Raw genomic sequence first — 24,304 nt, forward strand, 5'->3', positions numbered from 1 at the left:
CTTCATTAAGCGGAGTAAAGCATAACCGGAGCCCAGGCCTTGCATCCTCCCAAATGTAGCACCAGTACTTCAACCTCCGTGCAGAGTAGAGACGCACAGTCTCCATCTCACACCTTGGAACTCCTGGTGATGCTCCTCAAAGAGGTAAGTCATTTAAGAATCATCCTAAATTTTGCTGTGGAAGAACTGGTTGTGTTAAGTCTTCTCCACCCTCCCCATTCATATGAACAGTGGGGAATCCTGCAGAATAGCGGGCGTGGTTACGTAAAGCGATGGAAAAGGCATTCCCAGGAGCTGATAATAAGGTTTAATTTTCCAGCAGCCCTCATGAATTTTCCCTGCATGTATTAGAAAGTTAACAACTGAAACACATAGTGAAGCCCAGGTGCTTTACATTAGTGAGACTGAAATTGGATAATTTTTAAAAACGAAATTTAACAAGTATAAGGCTTACCTACTTCTAAACAATTACTATGGTAGTGTTTAAGAAAAACAATCCATTCTAGAAGCAATCTAATAAGATGCATTGTAAACATTTTGATTACAAATGTCTTTGAATCTGTCACAGTAATGGCAGTACTATTTTGTAAAAACTTTTCAAAAATCCAGTTTCTCATGATCATAAAAACTGTCTTCAGAGACCTAGTTGGGGTGCTTCTCCAACTCCTCCAGCCAGCTGAAATACTGCCAGGCTCACTGCATGTGCGAGGCTATCCGCGTTTTCCTGCAGATTACACGAAAGGAGATTAGATGGGCACTAGCATCTATCAGGTAACTTGCAATTCTGAGGGAAGGGGAAGGAACTTCTTGATTTTGTTTCACTAACATATTCAAATGAAATTTTTTTTTCAGTAACAAATTTCAAGACTCTTAGAAGATTTTGAGTTTTCCACTTGTTTAAGGCAGGTGAGTCCTTAACTGATTTTATAGTCTAATTTGGTCATCATTCTGAAACAGTAATTCAACCAAACCTATTCCTTAGAAGCAAGGCCACAACTGGCCTAAGAGTAAGTAATTGTTAAGATCCCAGATGGCCTAGGCTTCTGCCAAAAAGCTGCCAGCTCCCTTATAAAATGCCTCCGTCTGAGGGCTTACTCAACCCACTCTGTATTGCCTCTGCTATGCAAACACTGTTACCAAGCGTTTAAGATGACGGTGTGTGAAGAGGGCAAATTTTAAAAATCCACACCGTGAGGTCTTTACCCTCATCTGGAGAATACCAAAAGGCAATGCTGTTGAAAGGTAATTATTTTAGAAAACAAAAGTCGAGAGACAAAGGGGTGCCTCGGTGGCTCATCAATTAAGCGTCTGACCCTTGGTTTCGGTTCAGGTCACGCTCTCAGGGTTGGGAGATGGAGCCCCACACGCAGCTCCATGCGGATGCTTGTCTCCCACCCTCAACTTCGACCCCCAACTTGCGCACTCACTTTCTCAAATAAAAAAACGTCCAAAGAGGAATTTTAATCATCTTACCAGTAAACTTAATTTACTGGTACCAGTTAATTTAAACATGGACCTCAAAGCTGGTTGTTTCATAAAGCAGCACAATTATGTTTTTAAAGGAGGGGGAAAAGGATAATCCACTTCAGGCAACATAAAGCAAACCAAGTCTCTGTTAGTTACTCATGCCATAGTAAGAAATAGGGCATTTTCAGGAAGTCTGGAATAAATCAAAAGAAAAATATTTGGGAAAATAAACTGAGTGGGTCTAATTTTGTTCAACTACTGATGAAAATAATTTTGCATTAATATGAACCTAAAAATCTGCATAAATCTCAGACATTAAACCTTTAATTATCATAGTGATACCATTAACACTATTAAAGTAGTTTTTTCTCCCGCTACCACCCCCACTACCCATGTTGTCAGACTTTCACGGCACATTTTTTCAACAGAACTGTCCTAGCTTACCTGCGAGTCCGCTTCTGCATATACTCGGACTATATCTTCTGTACCAGAAGGCCGGACAAAAGCTCGGGAAAGCTTGTACTTCTTCACCAGGTCATTGATGGCCTCCTGTAGCCCCGGAGGTGTAACCACTTGTCTTTCAGCATCAGTGGTGCTAATAACTTGCCTGTCTGCAACCTATGCACAAACATGTCCTATTTATCACTGTATCGCACTTCCTTGCAGAAGCCTGACCTCTTTAACGCAATTCCTACCAAAATACTGTGGCCATTTCATTTTAATAGTAACAGATCTACATTTCAGCTTATTGTACCCCCAGGTGCAACACTGACAAATAGTTAGGTACCAGAATTAGCACAGAATGTAACTGCATTGAAATGTTATGGGGCCCCTGGGTGGCTCAGTGGATTGAGCATCTGACTCTTGGTCTCAGCTCGGGTTGTGATCTCAAGGTCATGAGATCGAGTTCCACATGAAGCTCCGCATGGAGTCGACTTGAGAGTCTCTCCTCCCTCTCCTCTGCCTTTCTACCTGCTCCCAAGTTCGCACATTAAAATCTTTTATAAAAAGTTTAACAATTTTTTATTTCTGACAAAATTAGTTATTAATACCAGTTGTACAGCTTTTCTTCTGTCTCTACAGTTACCATTAAAATAATGGCCAGTAAGTACTGTAGGACTTAAGCCACTAAATAAATAACCATAAGTATTTTTATAAAGTGGAGAGTAGCAACCTGTTATGTAAGAGGATCATGATAAAAATCTTCTAAACATGCCAAAAACTAATCTGAACAATCAGTAGCCATTTGTGTGAACTTCAGCTTTACTACCTCTTTCTTTCACAAAGTCTACCTTTGTCTTTCAAAATTCTGTTGGTGGATGTAGACACTGGTGTAAATCTGTACAGACATTTATATGAAATGCCTTTTAAAAAAAAGCAACATCTAGCCCCAGGAAAGTACATAGGAACCAAGAATTGTGCCAAGGGAAGATTTTCATTTGAAATGAAAGGCTATCAGGATTGCTTCCGAATGACAAGGGGGAGACGGAGAGCGGTGAAGGACAACGGCTGACATCTGTTGATGCTGAGCCCATGAGGGTTTCATTATTTTGTTCTCCCATTTACATGTTTTAAACTTTCCATAATAAAATCTTCATTATAAATAATCATATGTATCACTTTTTCTTAAAGTTTGTAAAGTGAATACGTCTCAAACAATTGAAGAAGATGTGAGAAAATAACATGATATAAGGCATTTTCTATGCAATATATGTATACAATGAAATGTGAAACAAAGGAAATATTTTATGTAAAGCTTGGAGATAATACATTTTAGTTAATGTTCAGAAAAGAAGTCATTTTAAAATCTTGCTCCCACCTTAACTTTGAGCTGTCTGTTTGGGAGATCCGTATAAAGAGCATCCCACTGCTGTACAGTCAAGCCCTTCAGGATCAAAACTGCCTCAATCACCAGCATGTCAGAAATAGCATCACCAGCTGTCTACAAGACATAATGGAAGAAAGTACTTTAACACTAGCAAAGCTTAGATATGAATGCTCTGTTTAGATCACCAATCACAGTATCCTGTGCTTCCTTCCTGCCCCCACATAGGATTATTGAACTAGAGTGGATGGAGAAATGAAAAGGGAATGGAAGGCCATAATGAGTTACACCAAAGAACGCTGAAACTAGCTATTGAGAAACTTGCCTCTCATCTTCCTCATTGTAAATTAGAATGGGTAACTCTTAAGGTTCCAGTATTAACATTCTCTGACTCAAATTTTCCTTTTTAACTAGATCCCTTGAAATATCGTACCATGACAACAGAAGGCATCATGGGGGTAAAGTGGTGAAAGACACACCTGAAGATGGGTCCATACTTTTCACTTAGTAACTCTGAGCCCTTGGTTTCTTCATTTATGAAATGGGAATTATAATAACCCACCTCCCTCTGTTACTGCAAGGATAATAAGACAATGAGGTATGTCAAGTGCCTCGTATGTGCAAGATAAATCTTAGTTCCACCACTTTTCCTCGTCCCACTCTTTGTTCTTCCACTGCCATAATATTGTAGACTCTAATCTCAACGATGCAATGCATATACAGAGACTCGAGAGCTGACTCGACTCTAGGAGGAAGCAACTCCTTATAATTTTAATCATAAAACACAGGAGGAGGGAAGCATATCAATGTCCTATCGCCACATTTCAGTGTAAATCTCAACTATATATACCACTGTGGCAAGGAAGCTGCCAGAACTTTGCTACTTTAATTATTTTCAGGTGCACCTAGGTGTCTCGGTCGGTTAAGCATCTGACTTCCCCTGAGGTCATGGTATCAGGATCCTGGGATTAGGCTCCCTGCTCCCTGGGGGTCTGCTTCTCCCTCTGCCCTCTCCCCCACATCGATCTCGCTCTAACAAAATCTTTAAAAAAATTTATCCAGCATACTATTCTGTCTTCTGAATAACCTAAAAATAACCAGGAGCCTGCCACCCCCCTTCCCAGCTCTGACCTGGTTAATCAAGTCAATAACATTTTCAAGCATCTTAGCAGCTTTCCTTTTCTTATCTTCTAATTCTCTTGCTAGTTGTTTTATCTTTGTTTCAGCAGCTTTACTAAACAGTACCTGTAATAAAACACAAAATCACAAAACACTATCCATGCCCCAGGCATCCTAGCTAAACCACTTTGAAAACTCTCAATGAATCTGGAAAAACTGAGGGGAAAAATAATGGTAGCCTTAGAATGAATTAAATTAAAAAGATCAAATCAGAACCCAAAAAGATACTACTGATGGGGGGGATTCATTTATAAATTACAAAACTGGTTATCAAAATTTTAAAGAGCTGGAAAATACCCCTGGCAGAGGCAATGTACATAATGAGTTCATAGTGTTTGCCCCTCGGCCAGCTGCAGCCATCCTGTGCAACCAGATTTTTAAGCCTATCTGTATCCATTTTACTTGGAAGACTACGTAATTCAACATAAGTAGTGCAGTTTTCTTGTCCTAAAAATTTCAAGGATATAAGCTAAGTAAAAGTAGAGGATCATATTTATCACATTATGGCAAATAGTACCAAGGATATTATATACATCATGCTCCTCAAGATTCCTGTCATGTTAAAATTCATTGGCCATGATTTTAGTGCCTTCCAAGGCTCAACACTACAGTCGGCACTTGATGGAAATAGATGTTTGTTGGTAAACTAAAGTACACTCTGATCAGTTTTTGTTGGAACACAGCCATACCCACTCACTCACCTTACACCAGCAACAGAGACCTTATGGCCCAAAGATTAGAATATTTACTATCTGCCCTTTAAAATCATTTATCAATCTCAGCATTAATTAGATCACTGAAGTTATATTTTAACTGCATTTCCTAAGAACTTCTTTTTTTTCTATGTTCAAGGCCCCTGAAGCCAGCTCGGAATTAAGGAGGAAAATAATCTGACCTAGATAACATATTTTCTATTGGCCACCTCCAATCCATTTATGAAATGAGCTGAGGTATAAAAATGTTTAAAAAAAATAAACTTTATGAATATGCTAAAAGCCACATGATAAACTTCAAGATGGTGAATTTTAAGGTATATGAACTATATCTCAAACTTTTTAAACATTCTACCTACAAAATGCACCCTAGAAATTTTATATGCTTATGGCTAATTACATTCATTTCTAGTTGTTCATAACTTAATTCCCAAGCGTTCCAACACTTCAGTTCGCCACAGCTACTGAATTTTCCTTTTACCACCTATGGCCAGTTCAAAGAAAAAATTTTAAACAATATGTAGATGATCTGCTTATAAAAAAAGAACTGCATATTTTTTAAGAAACAATCATCTCTTCATACTCAAGGATCACTATCAATCTGAAAACCATTCTCACAACACATAGGAATATAGTAAGTTAACCAAATAATCTTACTCTACCATCACACCAATCATTTCAACAAAGGGGGATATAGCCTCTTAGCATCCAGATACAGAATCCCCATCATACTAAAAAAGTTCAGCTAAAGCTGGTTGTAGCTGATTAGGAGGACTTACCGTCCCATGCCCATTTGCTTCAAAATAAACTCCAATGTCAAACTCTTGAGCCTTGTGGTGTAAATGTTTTACACCAGTTTTAGTACAATAGACAGGTACCTATGAGAGATATTTAAAAAGAAAGATAACAGCAGTTATTCAAGGACAAATGTTTATTACGCACCTACTCTCTAAGGATAGAACAGGGAACAAACCTCCTGGAGCTTGCTACTGAGGCAGACATTTAAGCAATTAAAATACAAAGTGGTGTTAGTATGGAGGAGAAAAGGCACTGTAGAAGCCCACAGCCAAGGAAAAAGCAAGAAAGAGCCCCCAGATAAGATAATGAAAGATTATAATTGGGGAGTGACATGATCTAACTGTAGAAAGCTCAGCTACAGGAGAATGGCTTACAGGAGAATGGCTTACAGTAGGGGTCTGCAAGCTTTTACTACAAAGGGCCAGATGATAAGTTTATTTTAGGCTTTACATACTGTATGATCTGGGTCACAATGGCTCACTTCTGCCACTAGTATAAAAGCAACCACAGACAATACAGAAACAAATGAGCATCGCTATATTCCAATAAAACTATAAACACGTGGCAGACTGGATTTGGTCCACAGGCCCCTGTTTGCTATCCCCTGGCTCAGAAAGTTCAAAGAGATTGATTAGGAGATTTCTAGGACTAATCCCATTAAATTATGGTGGTCAGACTAGCAACACTGGGCAACCTAAGTCTTGGATAGATCTGAAAGAGAAGAGTGGTTAAGACTGACAGTGGCACGACTGCAAATACCAAGATCAAGTGAGATCAGCATTTGACTGGATTTAAAAGACCTCTGGAAAGGCTAGAGCTCAAATTACTTCATTCATACATAGGAGAATGGGCTGATGATTAACAGTTTCTACTGTGTTCAGTTTCTTAAACAGGGTAGATTACCTATAAAAATTTTTTACGATAGAATGTAAGAAATTACTAAAACATGTAACCCAAGTACTGGGAATAATCCTTGTGACAAGCAGACAACTGGGCCAGTTGGAGGGCCCAAATGTGTTTACTGGAATCTTATACTTAAATCGGGTCACAAACTCGCAGCCTTCAGATGTGTCTTATTTTGTGTGCCCATTTCTTTGGAATTTTGCATCAGTTGCCAAGACTTAAAAAGAGGTTCACATAAAAATTCAGATTTTCAGCTTGTCTTCGAAGAATCTGACTAAAGGCAACAACAGCTGGCCTGGTGGGTACTGTTCCCAGTCCTTATCTCCCTGCTGCACTTCTTCACCTCACCTATCCAGATTCTACAAGAATCTGACCTTGCCAGTCTTGCTTAAAAAAGAATGAAAAGGCAACAAAAACTAGTAAAATGCAGAAATTTGAAAAGGGATACACACAAAAGTTGGAAAATACACTAACTAGTGAGAAAGAGTAAAGGCAAACATCTAACTGTGGCCATGGACCCTCTCACTCACTCATGCAGCAGGGAGTGTGGTATAGAGGATGGTCAGTCAGCTGGTGGCAAAACTACTAATAGATTGTATCCTCAGACCAAAGTTTCCCTGTGAGCCTCAAGAGATCCTGTCCCCGGGCTTGTCTTCCTCGGCAAGAATGTCCTACCCTCAATAACTGATCAGAGTCCTCACACTGTACCATCCCTGGGGTAACATCTCATTACCCAGCCTGCCTTCAGGAGTTAAGGTAGATTTAGCCAGAATCCTCCCTGACCCTGATGACTGCTCAGTAATTTTCCATCTACCGGCACCCTCCCCACTTGCTCCTTGGCTACAAAATCTCCACTTTTCCTTGTTGTATCAGAACTTGAACCTGGTCCGTCTCCCCCACTGTGAAACCCCAAAGCAATAGTCCCTATGCCTACTGAATGGGCTCATTCTACAGGGCCATTTGTCACACGGTTTCTTGTAAATATGCCTGATAACTGTGCTGGCAATCAGTGTTTAGTCCTTACCAAAAGAATAATAAAGGCTCTCATATTTCTACAAGAAGTAGTGAAGTGGCTGGCTCCTAGCTCTAACAAATGGAAACTCTCAAGGGCCTGGGAGACAGGGGTGCTATCTTCCCTGAAGTTCACGTTTCAATGAGGGGACTCCAGACCCTTATGGAAAACATTCCTGAACTATGAAACTTGCTTAGCCTTTAAAAAGATTTACAGCCATTATAGAGGCAGAGAAAGAATTTATAAGTTTTCTAAAAGAAATGCTCTAAAAGGGAGGCAGGAGAATCTCTTTCTCTTTTCACATCAGTGACCATTTTTTTCCTATTTTTGACTTCTACTTACCCTTAAATGGATAACAGCTCAGTTTCATGTATTACATTCATGTATTACATTCATTCACCTACATGAGGGCCTTGTTTTCCTCACAGAAATATCTTAGATTAAGATGCTACCAGAAAATGGAAATGGTTCAATACCTTCATAACTTCTTCAAGATAGCGTGTTGAACTTCCATTTGCATACGCAGTTTGTACAACACCAATATTCAAACTTTCTCCAATCTAGATAAAAACAATGATAATTGCCTGGCCATCAAAGGTAAAGACACTAACTATAAAAGCAAACATATGAGTTCTAAAGGATGACAAAATCGTCACCCAGTTTCAGCTGTGTCTTAGTTTATGCAATAAAATGCCTAAAATGAAAATTTACATGAATGCCAGAAAAAAAGCTAAAATACTTTTAGCTGAGTATTATTTAAATTCCGTTAAGAATCCTTTTCTAAAGAAGTTTGTGATTTCTTGCTCTCTCGTTTTTTAAATAAAAATCTGTACTGTATTCTTAAAGTATACCTTTTCCCATATTATAATAATTACTTCTCATTACATTCTATACATAAAGCTGGCCTGAGATTTCCAAAAGAGCAAAACAGAATAAACCTGTCTCACATTATTAAGCATATTATAACATAGTAAATACAGCTCTCAGAGGATGAGATTTTCTGTTTAAACTTGAGGCTTTGGGAGTGATGCTGGAACTCTCATTAAAGTCAGTTATGAGGAAACCAATGAAGCTTCAAATCACAACTGCCAGTATAAAGAAGAAGGGCACTACCTTCAGGTTCCAAATGCCCCATGCTGAAGTGACTAAAATTACCGTATCTTTTTGTATTTTCTGGTCACAGAGGTAAGGAACTCCTTAAGAACAGTGCCTCTGAGACATCCAAATGCCTGTTAGTCACCAGTTAGTCTTGTTTTAAAGGGTAGTCAATCACCCCACCATACCTCCAACAGGAGCTCTTTAAGGAAACTGCTAATTAGTGTTGCTATCTTGTCTCCATCTATGAGATGAAAGTGACCATCTACATCAAGGTAGTAATAAACAATTCTGTCTGCATCTCCATCAAAGGAACAGCATCTTTCATTAGACTTCATTTCCATTCCTAGCACACAGAATTTTAAAATGCATTTCAGTCACAGAAATGGGAATAAACCTCCATATAAAAAGTTTTTTGTCTTACATTAGTTACAAGGGAAAAATATTTCACTAAAGTATGATCAAAACTGGCCTTATGGTACTTAAAATTATCCTTCCAAATAAAAGCCAATGTCTTAATCTTTAATCTTGAAATAGTATAAAGGCTTATTATTTGTTTTTATAGGGTAAATTCACAGCTAACTGGAAAAGAATTCTATGCTGAAACTTGATATAATAATTCTATGCTGAAACTTGATATATAATAAAATTCTGTTTTATAAGCCAGTTGGTTTGGCAAGACAGGTTCCCATATAGTTTTTTGAAAGCTATAGATATTCATGAATTCAACTAACCTAGTACTATGATGTCCTTTACATATAAAAAATAATCAGCAATAGATGATGTGCTTTATTTCTACTAGAAATGTTTTTTTAAATAACATATAACGTATTATTAGCCCCAAGGATACAAGTCTTGTGAATCGCCAGGTTTATACACTTCACAGCACTCACTATAGCACATATCTTCCCTAATGTCCATAACCCCACCACCCTCTCCCTACCCCCCACCCACCAGCAACCCTCAGTTTCTCTTGTGGGATTAAGAGTCTCTTACGGTTTATCTCCCTGCCAATCCCATTAATAGAAGTGGTTTTTATTTAATTCTAATAGAAGTGGTTTTTATTTGTTCACACCATCAGTAACAAGAAACACTGGTAACTAAGAGCAAAGAATTACAATCCGCAAGAGAAATATTGCTTGTGTAATTTACATAAAGTTATCAAAATCTCAGCAACTGTCATGTCAAACTTACTAGAAAATTTCGCTGTTCCTTAGTCATGACTAAGGACAAATCAGGTGGACAAATCCAACAAGAGACTCCATGAGGAGATAGAGAGGAGAAGGGAGTTGGGGGAAATTGGAAGGGGAGGTGAACCATGAGACACTATGGACTCTTTGAAAAACAATCTGAGGGTTTTGAAGGGGTGGGGGGTAGGAGGTCGGGACACCAGGTGGTGGATATTATAGAGGGCCCAGATTGCATGGAGCACTCGCAAAAATAATGAATACTGTTATGCTGAAAATTAAAAAAAAAAAAAAAAAAGACTCCATGAGGAATACAAATATAAGGCTGCCTATAGGGCATAATGCAAGCTTCAGGAAAGTGAGTGGGGCCTATGGTTTTGTTCATACTACAGCTTTGTAATGTGGGGCTACCAAGTGCAACAGTCAAGAAAGAATTCTTGAGACATCTTAAAGTACAAAGAGGTGCTTTTATTATAGCAGGGACAGGACCCATGATCAGAAAGAGCTGCACTGGGATTAAGGCATGACTGATTATATACTTTAAGTTTGCACCGGGACCGGTATGGGGGTGTGAGAGAATATGATCAGAGATAAGTTTCTAAAGAATTTCTGCATGCTGAAAGTGAGGTTTACAGGACCTTGGCGATCTGGTTATTGTCAAGATAAAGTTGTTTTTAGTCTATTAGTAAACATCAACATGAAGGCAGCCTTGAGTTTCTTGAGGTATGTCACACTCTGCGTGTCTCAGGTATTAATGGGCTACGAGTTGTAAAGAGATTTAATTTTAGCTCCATTTTTCTTGCCTTTGTTCTTCTCATCCCAGTGCCCAGAGCAAGGGAGAGGAAGAGCTTAATATTTAGTGAATGGACAGAACCAAAGTGTCAGTAAAGGTCAAAACAATTCAATAAAAAGGAGTTCAAACTGGTGGATTAAACTAAAAATTTAAGTGCTTATACAGAGAGGCAGAATAACATAAATGACAGAGGCAACTGGATGAGGTCTGTGGCGTTCCGAAGAATGCAGGTCCTGTCTGAAATGGGCAGGACCACTCCATGGCACTCGATGACTGCCATGTGATCATGGACATGTTCTGATTTTGAAAAAAGGCCAGAATTTTCAATATTTAAGTAAAATCACATAATTTCTAAATGGCGACAATTAAACACAGCAGACCAAACAAAACACACCTGCAAGCCAAGCAAGACCACCCATTAACAATTTAGTATCTGTAATGCAGTTAAACATAGAACACCTCTTAGTACAACTAAAGTCTACAGAACAGTTTTCCTCCTAATATACCAACTGTAGAAAATAGTGATTTTACAGATAATTCTAATTAAGCAGAGTTGCATCCCCTTTCCACAATGTGTCTAATTCAGATAAGGTGAAAAATACCACTTACTATTGCTGTCCTTTAGATCAGTAGTTCTCAAAGTGGGGTCCCAGACCAGCACCATTAAGGAATGTTAGGCACTTGATAGAAATGCAAGTTCTTATTGTACCTAAATCCTACCTCAGACCTACAGAATCTGACACTCTAGAGCAGAGCCCAAGAATCTGTACTAATAAGCCCTCCTGCTGATTCTCATGCATGCTACCATCTTGAGAATCATGGCTCCAAAACACCAATTTGTGATTTTGCTTCCCTACCACCCCCAGAGATTTCCTACACAAAATAGGAGCCATGTACTTACGGGCAGGGAGCAGACCATGTTCTGTATGGCACTGCCAAGTAAGGAGACTCCCAGATGTCTCAAGCAGCAGCCAGGACTAGTTGCATGACTTTACTCACTTGGCCACCTCCATCTGGAAATCAGATTGGTTTCAAAGAGCTCTAAAAACAAATTTTCTACATACCCTGTGGAGGCTTCTGATGACTTTTCACAAAGTCAGCCCCACATAAATGATTGAGTTTCCCTTTGGTCCCATCATTAAACAGCTGAACTGACAGCCCCTGGGTGATGTAGTGTTCCATTTCTCTCAGCTTCAGGGCCCCTATGCCATTTGCACAGTCAACTTTAAGTGATCTATTTTCATCTCCACTGCAAGAAGCCTTAAAAGGAAAAGACACACAGAAGAAAAATCTCAAGTTATAAAAGAGTGAAACATAAAGCACATATAGTTATATGTAAACATCTTCCATTGTTTCAGTTAACTTATCTATTTTAACCTGGGAAACAAAAGGGTACACACATTCAGGTGAAAACTGTAGAAAACCAAAGTAAAATTTAAAAACTTTTTTCGGGATGCTGACACTAGAATAGTTTCACTGACTGAAAAACTTATGGAAATGGAGCTTTGTCAAAATTTAGCCTCAGTTAAGTGGGGTCCCTTTAAAATACTACTACAGCCTGTATTACGTGACAGGCATTCAAATGTGGGAAAGAGTATATAGCCAGAAGAGCAGAATAACGCCTGTCATTCTCTTCACAGCACATACCACTGGGCATTGTCTGGGTTTTTCCTTGTCAGTCTCCTCTCTGGCCCATCCTCACTTCAGAATATAAACTCTATGAGAACAAGGGCTTTGTTTTGGTTAACAACATGCACTCAGTATTTGCTGGTCAAATTAATTACAACCCCCAAATCTCAACCAGGTTTAAGAAGCTAATCGACCCATGGGGCACCTGGGTGGCTCAGTGGGTTGAAGCCTCTGCCTTCGGCTCGGGTCATGATCCCAGAGTCCTGGGATCGAGCCCCACATTGGGCTCTCTGCTCAGCGGGGAGCCTGCTTCCTCCTCTCTCTCTGCCTACTTGTGATCTCTGTCTGTCAAATAAATAATAAAATCTTAAAAAAAAAAAAAAGAAGCTAATCGACCCAGAGGAAAATCTTTCTCAGCAGTGAACACATCAGATGTCACAGTGCCAACAGCACCTACTATTAAACCTACAAGAAAATGCATCTGAATGAGTATTTATGAAACCACAAGAACCCCACGTTTTCTCTCCCAATGATCTCTGAATGTACTATATGCCTTGCCAAGTAAATGCCAACAGATACTCAGCAGGATACAAGGGTCAAACCTTGTGGGGCCCTAGAAAGATAACGAAAATACACCATATTTTTGAAAAAAAAAAAAAAAAGAAGGAAACAGTGACAAACTAAGTTAAATTATTCAACAGATGTTCTTTTAAGCATTTGCTTAAACACTAACCACATTCAAGAGATTTTTCACCTGTTTGGTAAGTTCCATAAAAGCCTTAGAGAGTTTCTCATAGTAACCTTCTATGGTTGCCTTTCCATACTGGCCACCAGTATTTCGACAGTACACCATGTAGTGCAGCTGGGGTGTTGTTAATAAGCCATAATCTGTCAGAGGAACACAAAAAGCAATTTGTCACATTTCTTAATAAACAAGCAAACAAAAATGTTTAAATGGATTCATACCATATGAATTTGAGTGACCCATCTTTAAAAAAAAGACATCTCAGAAAACTTAAATGCTAATTTCCAAACTATTCAGAAATATGCATAAATATCCACTGAAATCATTACAACTAACTTACATTATGATGTTGTGATTTATAGTAAGAAATAGAAAACTGGTCTTTGTCTCCATTGCTGGAAGGGCTTCTAAACCCTTAGAATTTCTAAGTGATCAGAACAAGGAATTAACTGTCTTTTGTTATGCTAATGAGATGACAAGGAAGGCTCCCAGAGCCCCCCAAGATGGGGCTGTTGCCAGGGAAACCAACCAAGTGATTAGAGAGTTGGAACTTTAAACCTCTCCCTTATTTCTGGGTTCCTTGCCACTCCAGGGAAAGAAAAGAAGGGGTAGAAATTGCGTTCAAATAGCAACGGCCAATCACTTATTGGTCATGCCTATGTAATAAAGGCTCCATAAAAAAAACAAAAGGCCGGGGTTTGGCTTGGTAAATGTGCCAAGTGGGCTGGGAAAGTGGTTGCCCAGATAGCAAGGAAGCTCCATGCCCCTTCCCACATACCTTGCCCTTTGCAGCTCTTCCAACTGGCTGCTCCTGAGTGCTATCCTTTATAATACACTGGTAATCTAGTAAGTAAAATGTTTCTCTGAGTTCTGGGAGCACTTTAGCAAACTAATCAAACCAAGGAGGAGGGTGGTGTCAGAAGCCCAGGTGACTGAATTCTGAAATGGGGGGAGGGGAGGAGACTTGTGGCACTGAACCCTTTACCTGTGGGATCTAAACCTACCCTCTGGGTAGATAATGTCAGAGAATTAAATTTATTGGTAGTTAGAAAAACACACACACTGGACATATACTCAAGGCCAGATGAAATATGAACTACTACTGATGACAAAAAAAATAATCATTTAGAGGTGCCTGGGTGGCTCAGTAGTTAAGCGTCTGCCTTCAGCTCAGTTCATGATCCCAGGGTCGTGGAATCGAGCCCCACATCGGGCTCCCTGCTATATGGGAAGCCTGCTCCTCCCTTTCCTACTCCCCCTGCTTGTGTGCTCTCTCTCTGTGTTTCTGTCAAATAAACAAAATCTTAAAAAAAAAATCATTTAATAAGGGCAGGTAACATAAAAATAGAGCAATATAGGAAGATAGTAACAGTTCTATTTCCAATAACAACTGCGTAATTCGGATGAACCCTCCTCCTGAAAACTACCAAAACCGCTAGATAAAAGAAGTATCTCTTTTTTATAAAGCACTGCTGAGACAATAAGTTATAGAGGACTAAGGTCAAAATGTGAAGAAAGAACTCCAAAATTTGAGTGCTGGGAACCCGGTTTTGCTCTGAAACCATAAATTCACCTACTGCTTTTGGTACAAAAATCTGTGCTGACCCAAGATGAAGGAAACCCAGTTAGAAGTCCAGCCCCTCATGAAGCGGAAGCATCAAGAACTATTCTGCAGTGCAAGGCTGAGTCAGAAGGGAATTAGCTCCAAGTGCCCACTCCTAGGAGATTTGTCTTGACACCACGAAGAGCAGGAGATAATCCATCCCTGAAGAGCTGTCACCAGATAGGCCTCCCCGGATTTCTAGCCTAAATCACATAACCACAGGGGTCCAGGAGAACTTCATCGTCAAAGCAACTCGTCATCTACCAGTCAGGTAGCACCCCAGCCACCCAAGCAAAAGCAATAACCAAACTTTGCCACAGAAAGAGGCCTTCACCATAAACCTCAAAAATGTTCCACAAATGATTTCCCAATAAAAACAAGCAGCTTATAGTCAAAAATAGCAAACCACACAAGAAAAGCACCAAAAGCAAGAAACAGAAGAAATAGCAGAGATGAACCAATATTTAATAAATATTCAGTAACTAAAGCCATCAGAGGTCTTCAAAGTCAAGCACAAGAGTTTGGACTATAGATGAAAAGTCAAGCTACTGAGCCCTGCAGGTATACAACAGAAATGGTAATTATGAAGGCAGTTAGGGCTCTGATACAAGGATTGCATGAGAGGAGGAGGAGGAGCTCAAAAAAGTAGATCAGCATTTAACCTAGTTTAGTAGAGGTATATAAGGAGAGGAAAACAATATTCCAAAAGACGTACTCAAGGCTGGAACGAAAGGATTTTATGACCAACATCAACATTAGCAAATAAACATTTACTCAATAAATTTTTACTCAAAGAAAAAATGACTATTATGGGGTTAACTCATCTGTTCCACCGATCAACCCTGAAACCAAGAAGCCATTCTTCACAGCTCTAGCCTCATCAAGTATCACAAAATCTTTTCAAGTCACTACTAATTTCAAACTTTTCCATTCTCTTCCTATCATCACTTTTTTTTTTCTGTCATCACTCTTAAATGAACTGTTGTACAGTCTCTTTTCCTTAGAATCTTCCTATCTCTCTACACAAGACTGAAAAGCCAGAGTGACTGATTTAAAATGGAAATGTGATCATATTCCCATACATAAAATCCTTCCATGGAGTTCCTGTGCATTTGAATTAAAACCCAAATCTTTACCACAACCCACAAGGCTTCGGATGTTATGACCCATGTCATGATCCCTAACCTTATCTACTAGTTTCCCCATCCTCCTTTTGCTGTGGCTACATTGACCTTTCATTTCCTCAAGTACACTAAGCTGAAGGGAGAAATGATGGAAAGGTTAAAAATAAAAAATTTACTCTCAAGTTTTTATAGACTAAAACATTAGAAAAGTGATGGTATAAATAGTTTTAGGCCAGGTGAAGCTGGGGTAAGGGCAGATCACCTAAGTGGAGACCTCACTCAACCTGTGCTTTACAAACTGCAGACCTGAGGGGTCATGGAATCCACTTAGTGAGACCCGACCAGCAGTTTTGCATTTTTTTTTTTTTTTAAATAACACAGATGAATGCATGTCATGCAGTGTAGGTATTACATTTTGATACTTTTATGTCAGTTATACATACAAGTACACATACACACATCATGACACAAAATGGGTTTCTTACTGTAAGTTGTGAGTGGCCTGAAATAAACTCCCTGGAGGGTTGTACATAGCAGGCCGTGAAAAATGTTTGATAAGCTAATATATGAAAAGTTAAACTATACATAGCTGGAGCTTTGGCTGTAAAGATGATCATTCAGAAATCAAGCAGAATGGAGAGAGAAATAAGGAACACCCATATGGCGGGAGTGAGCCCACACAGAAGACTGATAAGGAATAGTGGCCAAGGAAGTTGAAACTTCAAGAAAGAAAGAAAGAGGTCACAGTATGGAGAGCTATAAGACAGCAACTAGAAAACTTCAAAATATAAATTCTGAAAGTTATTTCTTAGGTCACAGATCCCTCTGACAAAAGCAACAACTCTTCTCCCTAGGAAAATACATGCGCCAGTAACACTCTACACACCGTATCAAGAGGTCAGCCAGGTCCCTGCAGCTTAACCACACATTTCCCAGGTTGCCCAGGCCCCAGGCTAAGAATAAAAGCCACTTTAAAAGCCTCTGGATTTGGCAATTAGAATTCAGTTGAGTGTTGAGAGAGCTACTTCGCTGAAGGGACAAGGATGGAGACTGCCTGCAATGGGCTAAGTAATGCCTAGAAAAGCAGAGAAGTAAGCCAGGAGAGCTCTTGGAAGAGGCCAAATTAACTTTGAAAAGAAGAGCACAGGGGACGTGGAAAGGTTAAATGTAAATGCCTTTGCATTTACAAGGGGCATGACCAGTGAGAGAAGAGAATTCTAGTCTCCATTTTCTGTCATGTAATTCTTCATTGGATAAAATAAAACTACTTGCCAAAACTTAAAATCAGATGATGTAAGTAGGCCAAAGATATCTTCCACCATCTGATAGGTCAACATCTGAGTCCACATGTGATCAGCTATTTGGGACTACACGATATTGACAAAAGCTCCCCAGAATGAACATCTTCAAATAACTTCAAAGATTTTTATATCAGGAATTTGGCCTTATTAAAGTAAGGTAAGATCAGTATTTCTTATATATAATCTCTTACAGCTAAAACAAAATATGTACACCCAGAAAATTTTTTTATGAAAAGCTAGTATTTTATACCTAGAAATTCTTTTTTTTTTTTAATTTTTTTTTTTTTTTATTTGAGAGAAAGAGGGAGAGATTGAGTGCATGTGCAAAGGGGGGGGAAGGGCAAAGGAAGAGAATTTTTTAAGATTTTATTTTTTTACTTGACGAAGAGAGAGATCACAAGTAGGCAGAGAGGCAGACAGAGAGAGGGAGGAAGCAGGCTTCCCGCAGAGCAGAGAGGCCAATGTGGGGCTCAATCCTAGGACCATGAGATCATGACCTGAGCCGAAGGCAGAGGCCTAACCCACTGAGCCACCCAGGCGCCCCAGGCAGAGAACCTTTAAGCAGAATCCTCAGCAAGTATGGAGCCCAATAAGGGGCTCCATCCCACGACCCATGAGATCATAACCTGAGCTGAAATCAAGAGTCTGATGCTTAACTGACTGAGACACCCAGGTGCCCCTGTACCTGGAAGTTCATTTTTTAAAAAGTTCTTTTATCTGTACTTTCAAACTTTTCTAAAATAAACTGTACTACTTTTACAACTTTCTTAAAAAATTTTTGTTTTAAGTTTTTTAAAGGGTTACAACTCGGGATAGCTACATACCTTGGAATTGACCTTCTAAAACAGTCACACCATCTATTACAGACTGTGAAAGTTTCTCACTGCTGGGCCTAGAAAATAAAAGGAAGAAAATAACACACCCCTTCCTGAAACCAAGAGATGCTAGGTCTGAAAACAAATACAGAAATTATGTGCTACAAATATATCAGGATAATAGGTTCACAGTATCTGAGCTGAAACCTGCAAAGTTTGAAAACTCTGCAAAGATAATACAGGTAGGGTATTAGCATTTTCCAGCAGCCTTTTACAATATATTTCTTGGAGTCTGGCTTTCAAATGAATTTAGAGAACAAATATAAAAATACATCAATTACGCCACACCCAGAAACCTTTTCAAGTTTGACTGTAACATATACATTATCTAAAAACAGTAGCAATAAATACTGAATGCGAACACTTCATATAATGCAGTACTGGGTATTAAACCACCAAGGATATAGAACTTATTTTTCATTTGAAAAAATCAGAACAAATTATCTGCCTGAAAATAAAGGAGATAATTATAACTGCCTTGCAGAAAATGATGTTCTAGATCATTTAAACTAGTTAATTGGTAAGAGGCAATTACATGTGGGACGGCTTTACCATGGGATAATAATTTGTTTCAGAACATAAGTCACTAGGCCACTTCTGATACCTATAAATCCACAATTAATGGTATTTAGAAATCTCTCTGGTAACACATTAAGGATAAAATACCAGACATTATCCTAATGTCCTATCATTAAGACTATGACTAGAAATTTTCTTTAGAAAGATACTTGGGCTAAAATGAGATCTCACAGTAAATCTTGAAACAGAATCCTCCTGATTCAAAGTACACTTTTCATCTAACACTTTACAGTATCTTTTTGTAAAGGAAGACAAAAGCTGCCAAATATGGCAAGCAGTCCCCTCCTATCCATGGTTTTGCTGGCCATGGTCTGTTACCTGAGGTCAACTGTAGTCCAGAAGCAGATGATCCACCTTCTGACATACTGTCAGGTCAACAGGAGCCTAACACTACATCACAATGCCTACATCACATCCTCTCTCACACACGCATTTTTATCATCCTACATCATCACAAGAAAGAGAAGCGGGAGTACAGTACAATAAGATATTTTGAAAGAGAGAGAGACTACACTCACAACTTTATTATAGTATGTTGTTACATTGCTTTTATTATTATTTATTGTTGATCTGCTGCTGTGCTTAACTTATAAATTAATCTTTATCATAGGGGCACTTGGGTGGCTCTTTTAAGCATCGGACTCTCAATTTTAGCTCAGGTTATGAGCACAGGGTGGTAAGATCAAGCCCCACCTAAGGCTCAGCACTGGGTGCAGAGTCTGCCTGGGATTCTCTCCCACCCCCACACCCCCGGCTTCTGCCCCAATTCATGCGCTCACTCTCTCTCTAAAATAAATGAAGATCTTAAAAAAATTAATCTTTATCAAATTATGTATGTACAGAGAAAAACATGATAGAGTTCAGTACTATCCATGGTTTCAGGCATACACTGGGGGTCTTGGAATGTATCCCCTGCAAATAAGAGGGGTGGACTACTATATGTAGAAATAATATATTGTTGTTGTTAAGATTTTATTTGACTGAGAGAGCGCGAGCAAGAGAGGGAACACAAGCAGGGGGAATGGGAGAGGGAGAAACAGGCTTCAAACTGAGAGGGAAACCCGATCCAGAACTCCATTCCAGGATCCTGGGATCATGACCTGAGCCACCCAGGCGCCCCTAGAGATAATATATTGTCTTCTGGAAAACTCCAGCATAGGAAAATGATATAAATATATAAACCAACAATAACGCAGATTATGAGATGAATCTATAAATATTAAATTACAAGCAAGGGTTCTTCCTCTGTAGGAATAAGTAGTTAATCTCCAGAAGTAAAGGGGTGGGAGACATATGTTATGTACTTCTCTCAGGTCAGGAAACAGGTATTTTCATACACTATCTTAGGTAATCTCCACAAAAGCTCTGTGTTGGGCTTTAACATCAACATTTTAGAGATGGGCATATGGAAGCTCCAAATATTAGGTAACCTATCCAACTATACACGGTTAGAGCAAATTAGCTCCTACATCCTACTAAAAACAAAAAGGCCAGGTAGGTAGAGGAGCCTCTTAGGGGAGTTCCACTTAATTCTTTCAATTTATCATGAGTATTAAAACTAACGCAATCACTTAGGTCCAATTCCCAAAGCTGCTTTCACCAGTAATGTGACGGTCACCTGGTATCTCTACCAATCACTACGAAGGCATCTTGTTGCAGATTCACGGCTGCTTTCACACTGATGTCCATCAACACTCCTGGCATGTCTTTTTCTTCAGCATTTGCCAAACGGGTAGCATGTTCCTCCCAGGATGGTGCCAACATTTCACCCAAAGGATCAACCAATTTTACCCCATTGTCTTCCTTAAAAGAAAAGCAAACAATAAGCCATCTGTGCATATTCACAAGGGTGAGCTGAGGAAGTAAACTCAAGCTGTTTTCCCCTAAATAAGATACTGATGGCAGAGTGGCTTTACCTGTGACCTTACGGCATGCCAGGCACTGGACTAGGTGTTTCTTATAAATCCTCGTAACAAACATCAATCTTACTAATAATCCTATTTTTATTCCAATCTTACTTTGAAAAAAAAAGATTCAGAGCAAGTGAATTCACCACCAATTACATAGCAGGACACAAATGGAGGGGAAGGAGGGCACCAAGAGATCCTTCTCATTATGACCCTGCTTTTTTAAGCACATACTGGCCAATGTATCACAAGTGGGTGACAGAAGCTGAAAACTGACTCCCAATTCTGTTCTGCTCAAATTTGGGGGAAGAAATAAAGTGTAGTTCAGAGTGAATGTCAACTGAAGGAAACAGTTCAGTATTGTTTTAAGAAGTACTTAAAGAAAGAAAGAAAGAGGGGCGCCTGGGTGGCTCAGTGGGTTAAAGCCTCTGCCTTCGGCTCAGGTCATGATCTCAAAGTCCTGGGATCGAGCCCCGCATCGGGCTCTCTGCTCAGTGGGGAGCCTGCTTCCCTTCCTCTCTGCCTGCCTCTCTGCCTACTTGTGATCTCTGTCTGTCAAGTAAATAAATAAAATCTTTAAAAAAAAAAAAAGAAAGAAAGAAAGAAAGAAAGAAAGAAAGAAAACAAACCAGTCTAAAAAATTTTCAAAATGCACTAAATCTTTTTAAATATTTTCCCTTCTCCCCACCTTGGCTCCAATCTCTAATCCCTACTAAATTAACACAAGTAATACTTCTTGTTACTGATACTGTCTCAATGCAACTAACTTGGAAGGACATTCTGTTATTTCTTTAATATGGACACAGTCCAAGAAATAACTCTCATTCTCTCCACACCCTCTACAGTCATGAGCTAAATGACCACTCATTAAGAAAAAGCCATTTTAGGGGCGCCTAAGCGGCTCAGTCATTTAAATGTCTGACACTTGATTTCAGTTCAGGTTGTATGTGGTCTCAAGGTTGAGATCCAGCCTGGTGTCACACTCTGCCATTAGTGATGAGTCTGCTTGGGATTCTCCCTCTCCCTCTGCTCCTCCCCTCGCATGTACTCTCTTTCTCTAAAATAAATTGATCTTTAAGAAAAAGCCATCTCGGGGCGCCTGGGTGGCTCAGTGGTCAAGCCGCTGCCTTCCGCTCGGGTCATGATCTCAGGGTCCTGGGATCGAGTCCCACATCGGGCTCTCTGCTCAGCAGGGAGCCTGCTTCCCTCTCTCTCTCTCTCTGCCTGCCTCTCTACCTACCTGTGATCTCTCTGTCAAATAAATAAATAAAATCTTAAAAAAAACAAAAAAGAAAGAAAGAAAAAGCCATTTCGGGGGTGCCTGGGTGGCTCAGTCATTAGGCATCTGCCTTCAGCTCAGGTCATGATCCCAGGGTCCCGGGATCAAGCCTGGCATCAGGCTCCCTGGTCAGCAGGAAGCCTGCTTCTTCCTCTCCCTCTCCCCCTGCTTGTGTTCCCTCCCTCACTATCCCTCTGTGTCAAATAAATAAATAAAATCTTTAAAAAAAAAAGAAAAGAAAAAGCCATTTCAAATACAAAGGCACATACTGAGTAGGCACATTCCTAGAATTAGATTTTGTACTTTGGGTCAAAATCTAGTGCTCAGACACTAAGATGTGTTCTTGTAAATAAAGGTTTGCTTTATAACAGCACAAAAGGCGTTACCTCGGGATTATGTGATGCGGTTACCATGACTCCTATTGTAGACTTGGTCTGTTTTGACCTCAGGACAGCTAACAATCCCATGCGAAACATGACATGATCAAGATGTTCTGCTTTTGTTCGAAAACCAGCAGTCCCATATTGAAGAACGAGTCCACTGGGCTTGGCATGTAATGCTGAGTGTTCTTTTACAGCATCTAAATCCATGCCTACAAAATTAAGGAATATTTTTCAAGCAAAAGAAATTTTTACAGGACCATTTGTTTCAACAACTGCCACCCTGAACTAATAGGTCTGCCTCGTTCTGAAACCCCACAAAAACTTTTTTGAGAAAGAAAACAATGGTACAATAAAGTTCTGGAGGTAGACTTTACCTAGAAGATCCTGCCCAACTTGTATCATTCCCTCCAGGGCACATGGCAATTACCCCAGCACATCTCTCATTTTGGCTCCAGGGCTATTCCTGGACACGGTAAATTTTAAATGGTCTACTCTCAACTAAAACGAAGATTCCACTCATAGACTCATAGACTCCTACACAATCAAGATTACCTCATTTCACAAATGGAAAAACTTAAGCTTAGACCTCAAATAACCTAAATTTACATAGGTAGTTAGTGACAAATGGGGCCTAAGGTTATACTGTCAAAAGGACTGGGACTACATATCCAAAATATCTAGGAAATCTGTTGGTTCTTCTGTTGTTCTTCCCAGACCACACACAGAGACATACGCCCAAAGGAAAAGGGAAGGGCAAAAGCTTCCTAAGACTGCCCAGACCTCCTACTACACCTCACAGAGGATTTTTCTATTTTTGTAAGGGAGGATCAGGATACCCTTCTAAATTAAGCTCTGAAAGCAACATCTTCCTTTTACCTTTAATTAATTTAAGAGGCCTGTGCTTATAATTTTAGAGTTAATTGTCTCCTAGCCCACTACTAATTCCTTCTCTGCCATACTCCAATTTTAAGTGGAACTTGGGGGTTTCCAACCTCAGCTGTATGTACTTCTTGGATCAGTCCCATTCCCAATTAGCCCAGGGATGAGCACCAGTCCTATCTTGTTTTCTTCATTTTCCTTCATTGCTTCAATGAACAAAAGTTAAAGGAAATGATGAAAAATCTTTGCTTTTGTCCAGCTAGAAAAAACTGGTATTCAGCAAGCTAATTTAGTTTGATCCAAAGTGATCAAATCTCTTTCACAAACATCAATACACTTTGTTTAAAAACTGACCATTCGGTAATAAATCATGATTACTCATAAGGGCGTAAACCAGTCCTGTAAAATCTAGGGGAAATTTTTTTTTTTTTTTTAACTAAAAAAGATAAAACGCTTCCACCCTTCAAAGCGTCTTCGGTCCTAAAACTACTTTCAGTGAGTGTGCGAATGCTTTTATTCAAAGCACTTAAGAGCCCAAACAGCGACCACTCTAAAAAAGTTGAGAGCATCCCCCTCCCTCCATTCAATTATCAACCGCTGGTTTGTTCCGCTTCCCTTCCAGCCCCCAAACGGCCGCCGCACCCTTCCCGACTCTCAACCCGGAGCCACCACCTCCCGCCCCAGGTCTCTGGGCCAGAACACCCAACACGAGACCCTCGGGCCCGCTGTGAAGGCGCGGGGCGGTGCGTCCCGCGCGCGGTCCGCGGGTCAGTCCGCTAGCCAGCCCACTAGCCTACCCGCAGCCCAGCGGTAGGCCGAACCCTTACTGACTGGAAACTCCATTCCAGTCGCCTAGCCTAAGGGCCCCACTCACCTCCGCCAGAAGACACCCCCTCACCTCCACCTCACGGAACAACTGACCCGCGGCAGCACCTCCTACCTACTGAAGCTCTCCGAACCCGCAGACGTGGCCCTGCGTGTCTTCCGGTCCAGAGCCGCGCCCCCCCAGCCAATCACGGCCGGGGAGG

The 24,304-nt window shown here is 40.0% G+C and overlaps 1 protein-coding gene across 1 annotated transcript; it reads right to left on the minus strand.

Moving 5' to 3' along the window:
* Positions 1-293: 293 nt before the first annotated feature.
* On the minus strand, positions 294-24,262 carry PGM3 (phosphoglucomutase 3). Its single transcript, XM_059400994.1, has 13 exons — positions 24,151-24,262; positions 22,401-22,606; positions 20,447-20,631; positions 18,199-18,266; positions 13,356-13,489; positions 12,037-12,232; positions 9,181-9,338; positions 8,374-8,457; positions 5,964-6,062; positions 4,424-4,537; positions 3,287-3,409; positions 1,912-2,085; positions 294-724 (listed from the first exon to the last, which is right to left on the minus strand). Exons 2-13 carry the CDS (start codon positions 22,602-22,604, stop codon positions 635-637), a joined length of 1,629 nt encoding a protein of 542 aa, XP_059256977.1. The 5' UTR covers positions 22,605-22,606; positions 24,151-24,262; the 3' UTR covers positions 294-634.
* Between the last annotated feature and the right edge of the window lie 42 nt (positions 24,263-24,304).

The sequence above is a fragment of the Mustela nigripes genome, chromosome 5 (genome assembly GCF_022355385.1).
Source record: "Mustela nigripes isolate SB6536 chromosome 5, MUSNIG.SB6536, whole genome shotgun sequence".
Classification (NCBI taxonomy): domain Eukaryota; kingdom Metazoa; phylum Chordata; class Mammalia; order Carnivora; family Mustelidae; genus Mustela; species Mustela nigripes.

Excerpts from the sequence above, each read along its gene's own strand:
- PGM3 (XM_059400994.1), bottom strand. The coding sequence starts at position 22,604 with ATGGATTTAGATGCTGTAAAAGAACACTCAGCATTACATGCCAAGCCC. Across the intron at positions 6,063-8,373 it reads ATCTTGAAGAAGTTATGAAG|GTACCTGTCTATTGTACTAA; the intron begins GTATTGAACCAT and ends TATCTCTCATAG. Across the intron at positions 2,086-3,286 it reads ACAGACAGCTCAAAGTTAAG|GTTGCAGACAGGCAAGTTAT; the intron begins GTGGGAGCAAGA and ends GTTTGTGCATAG.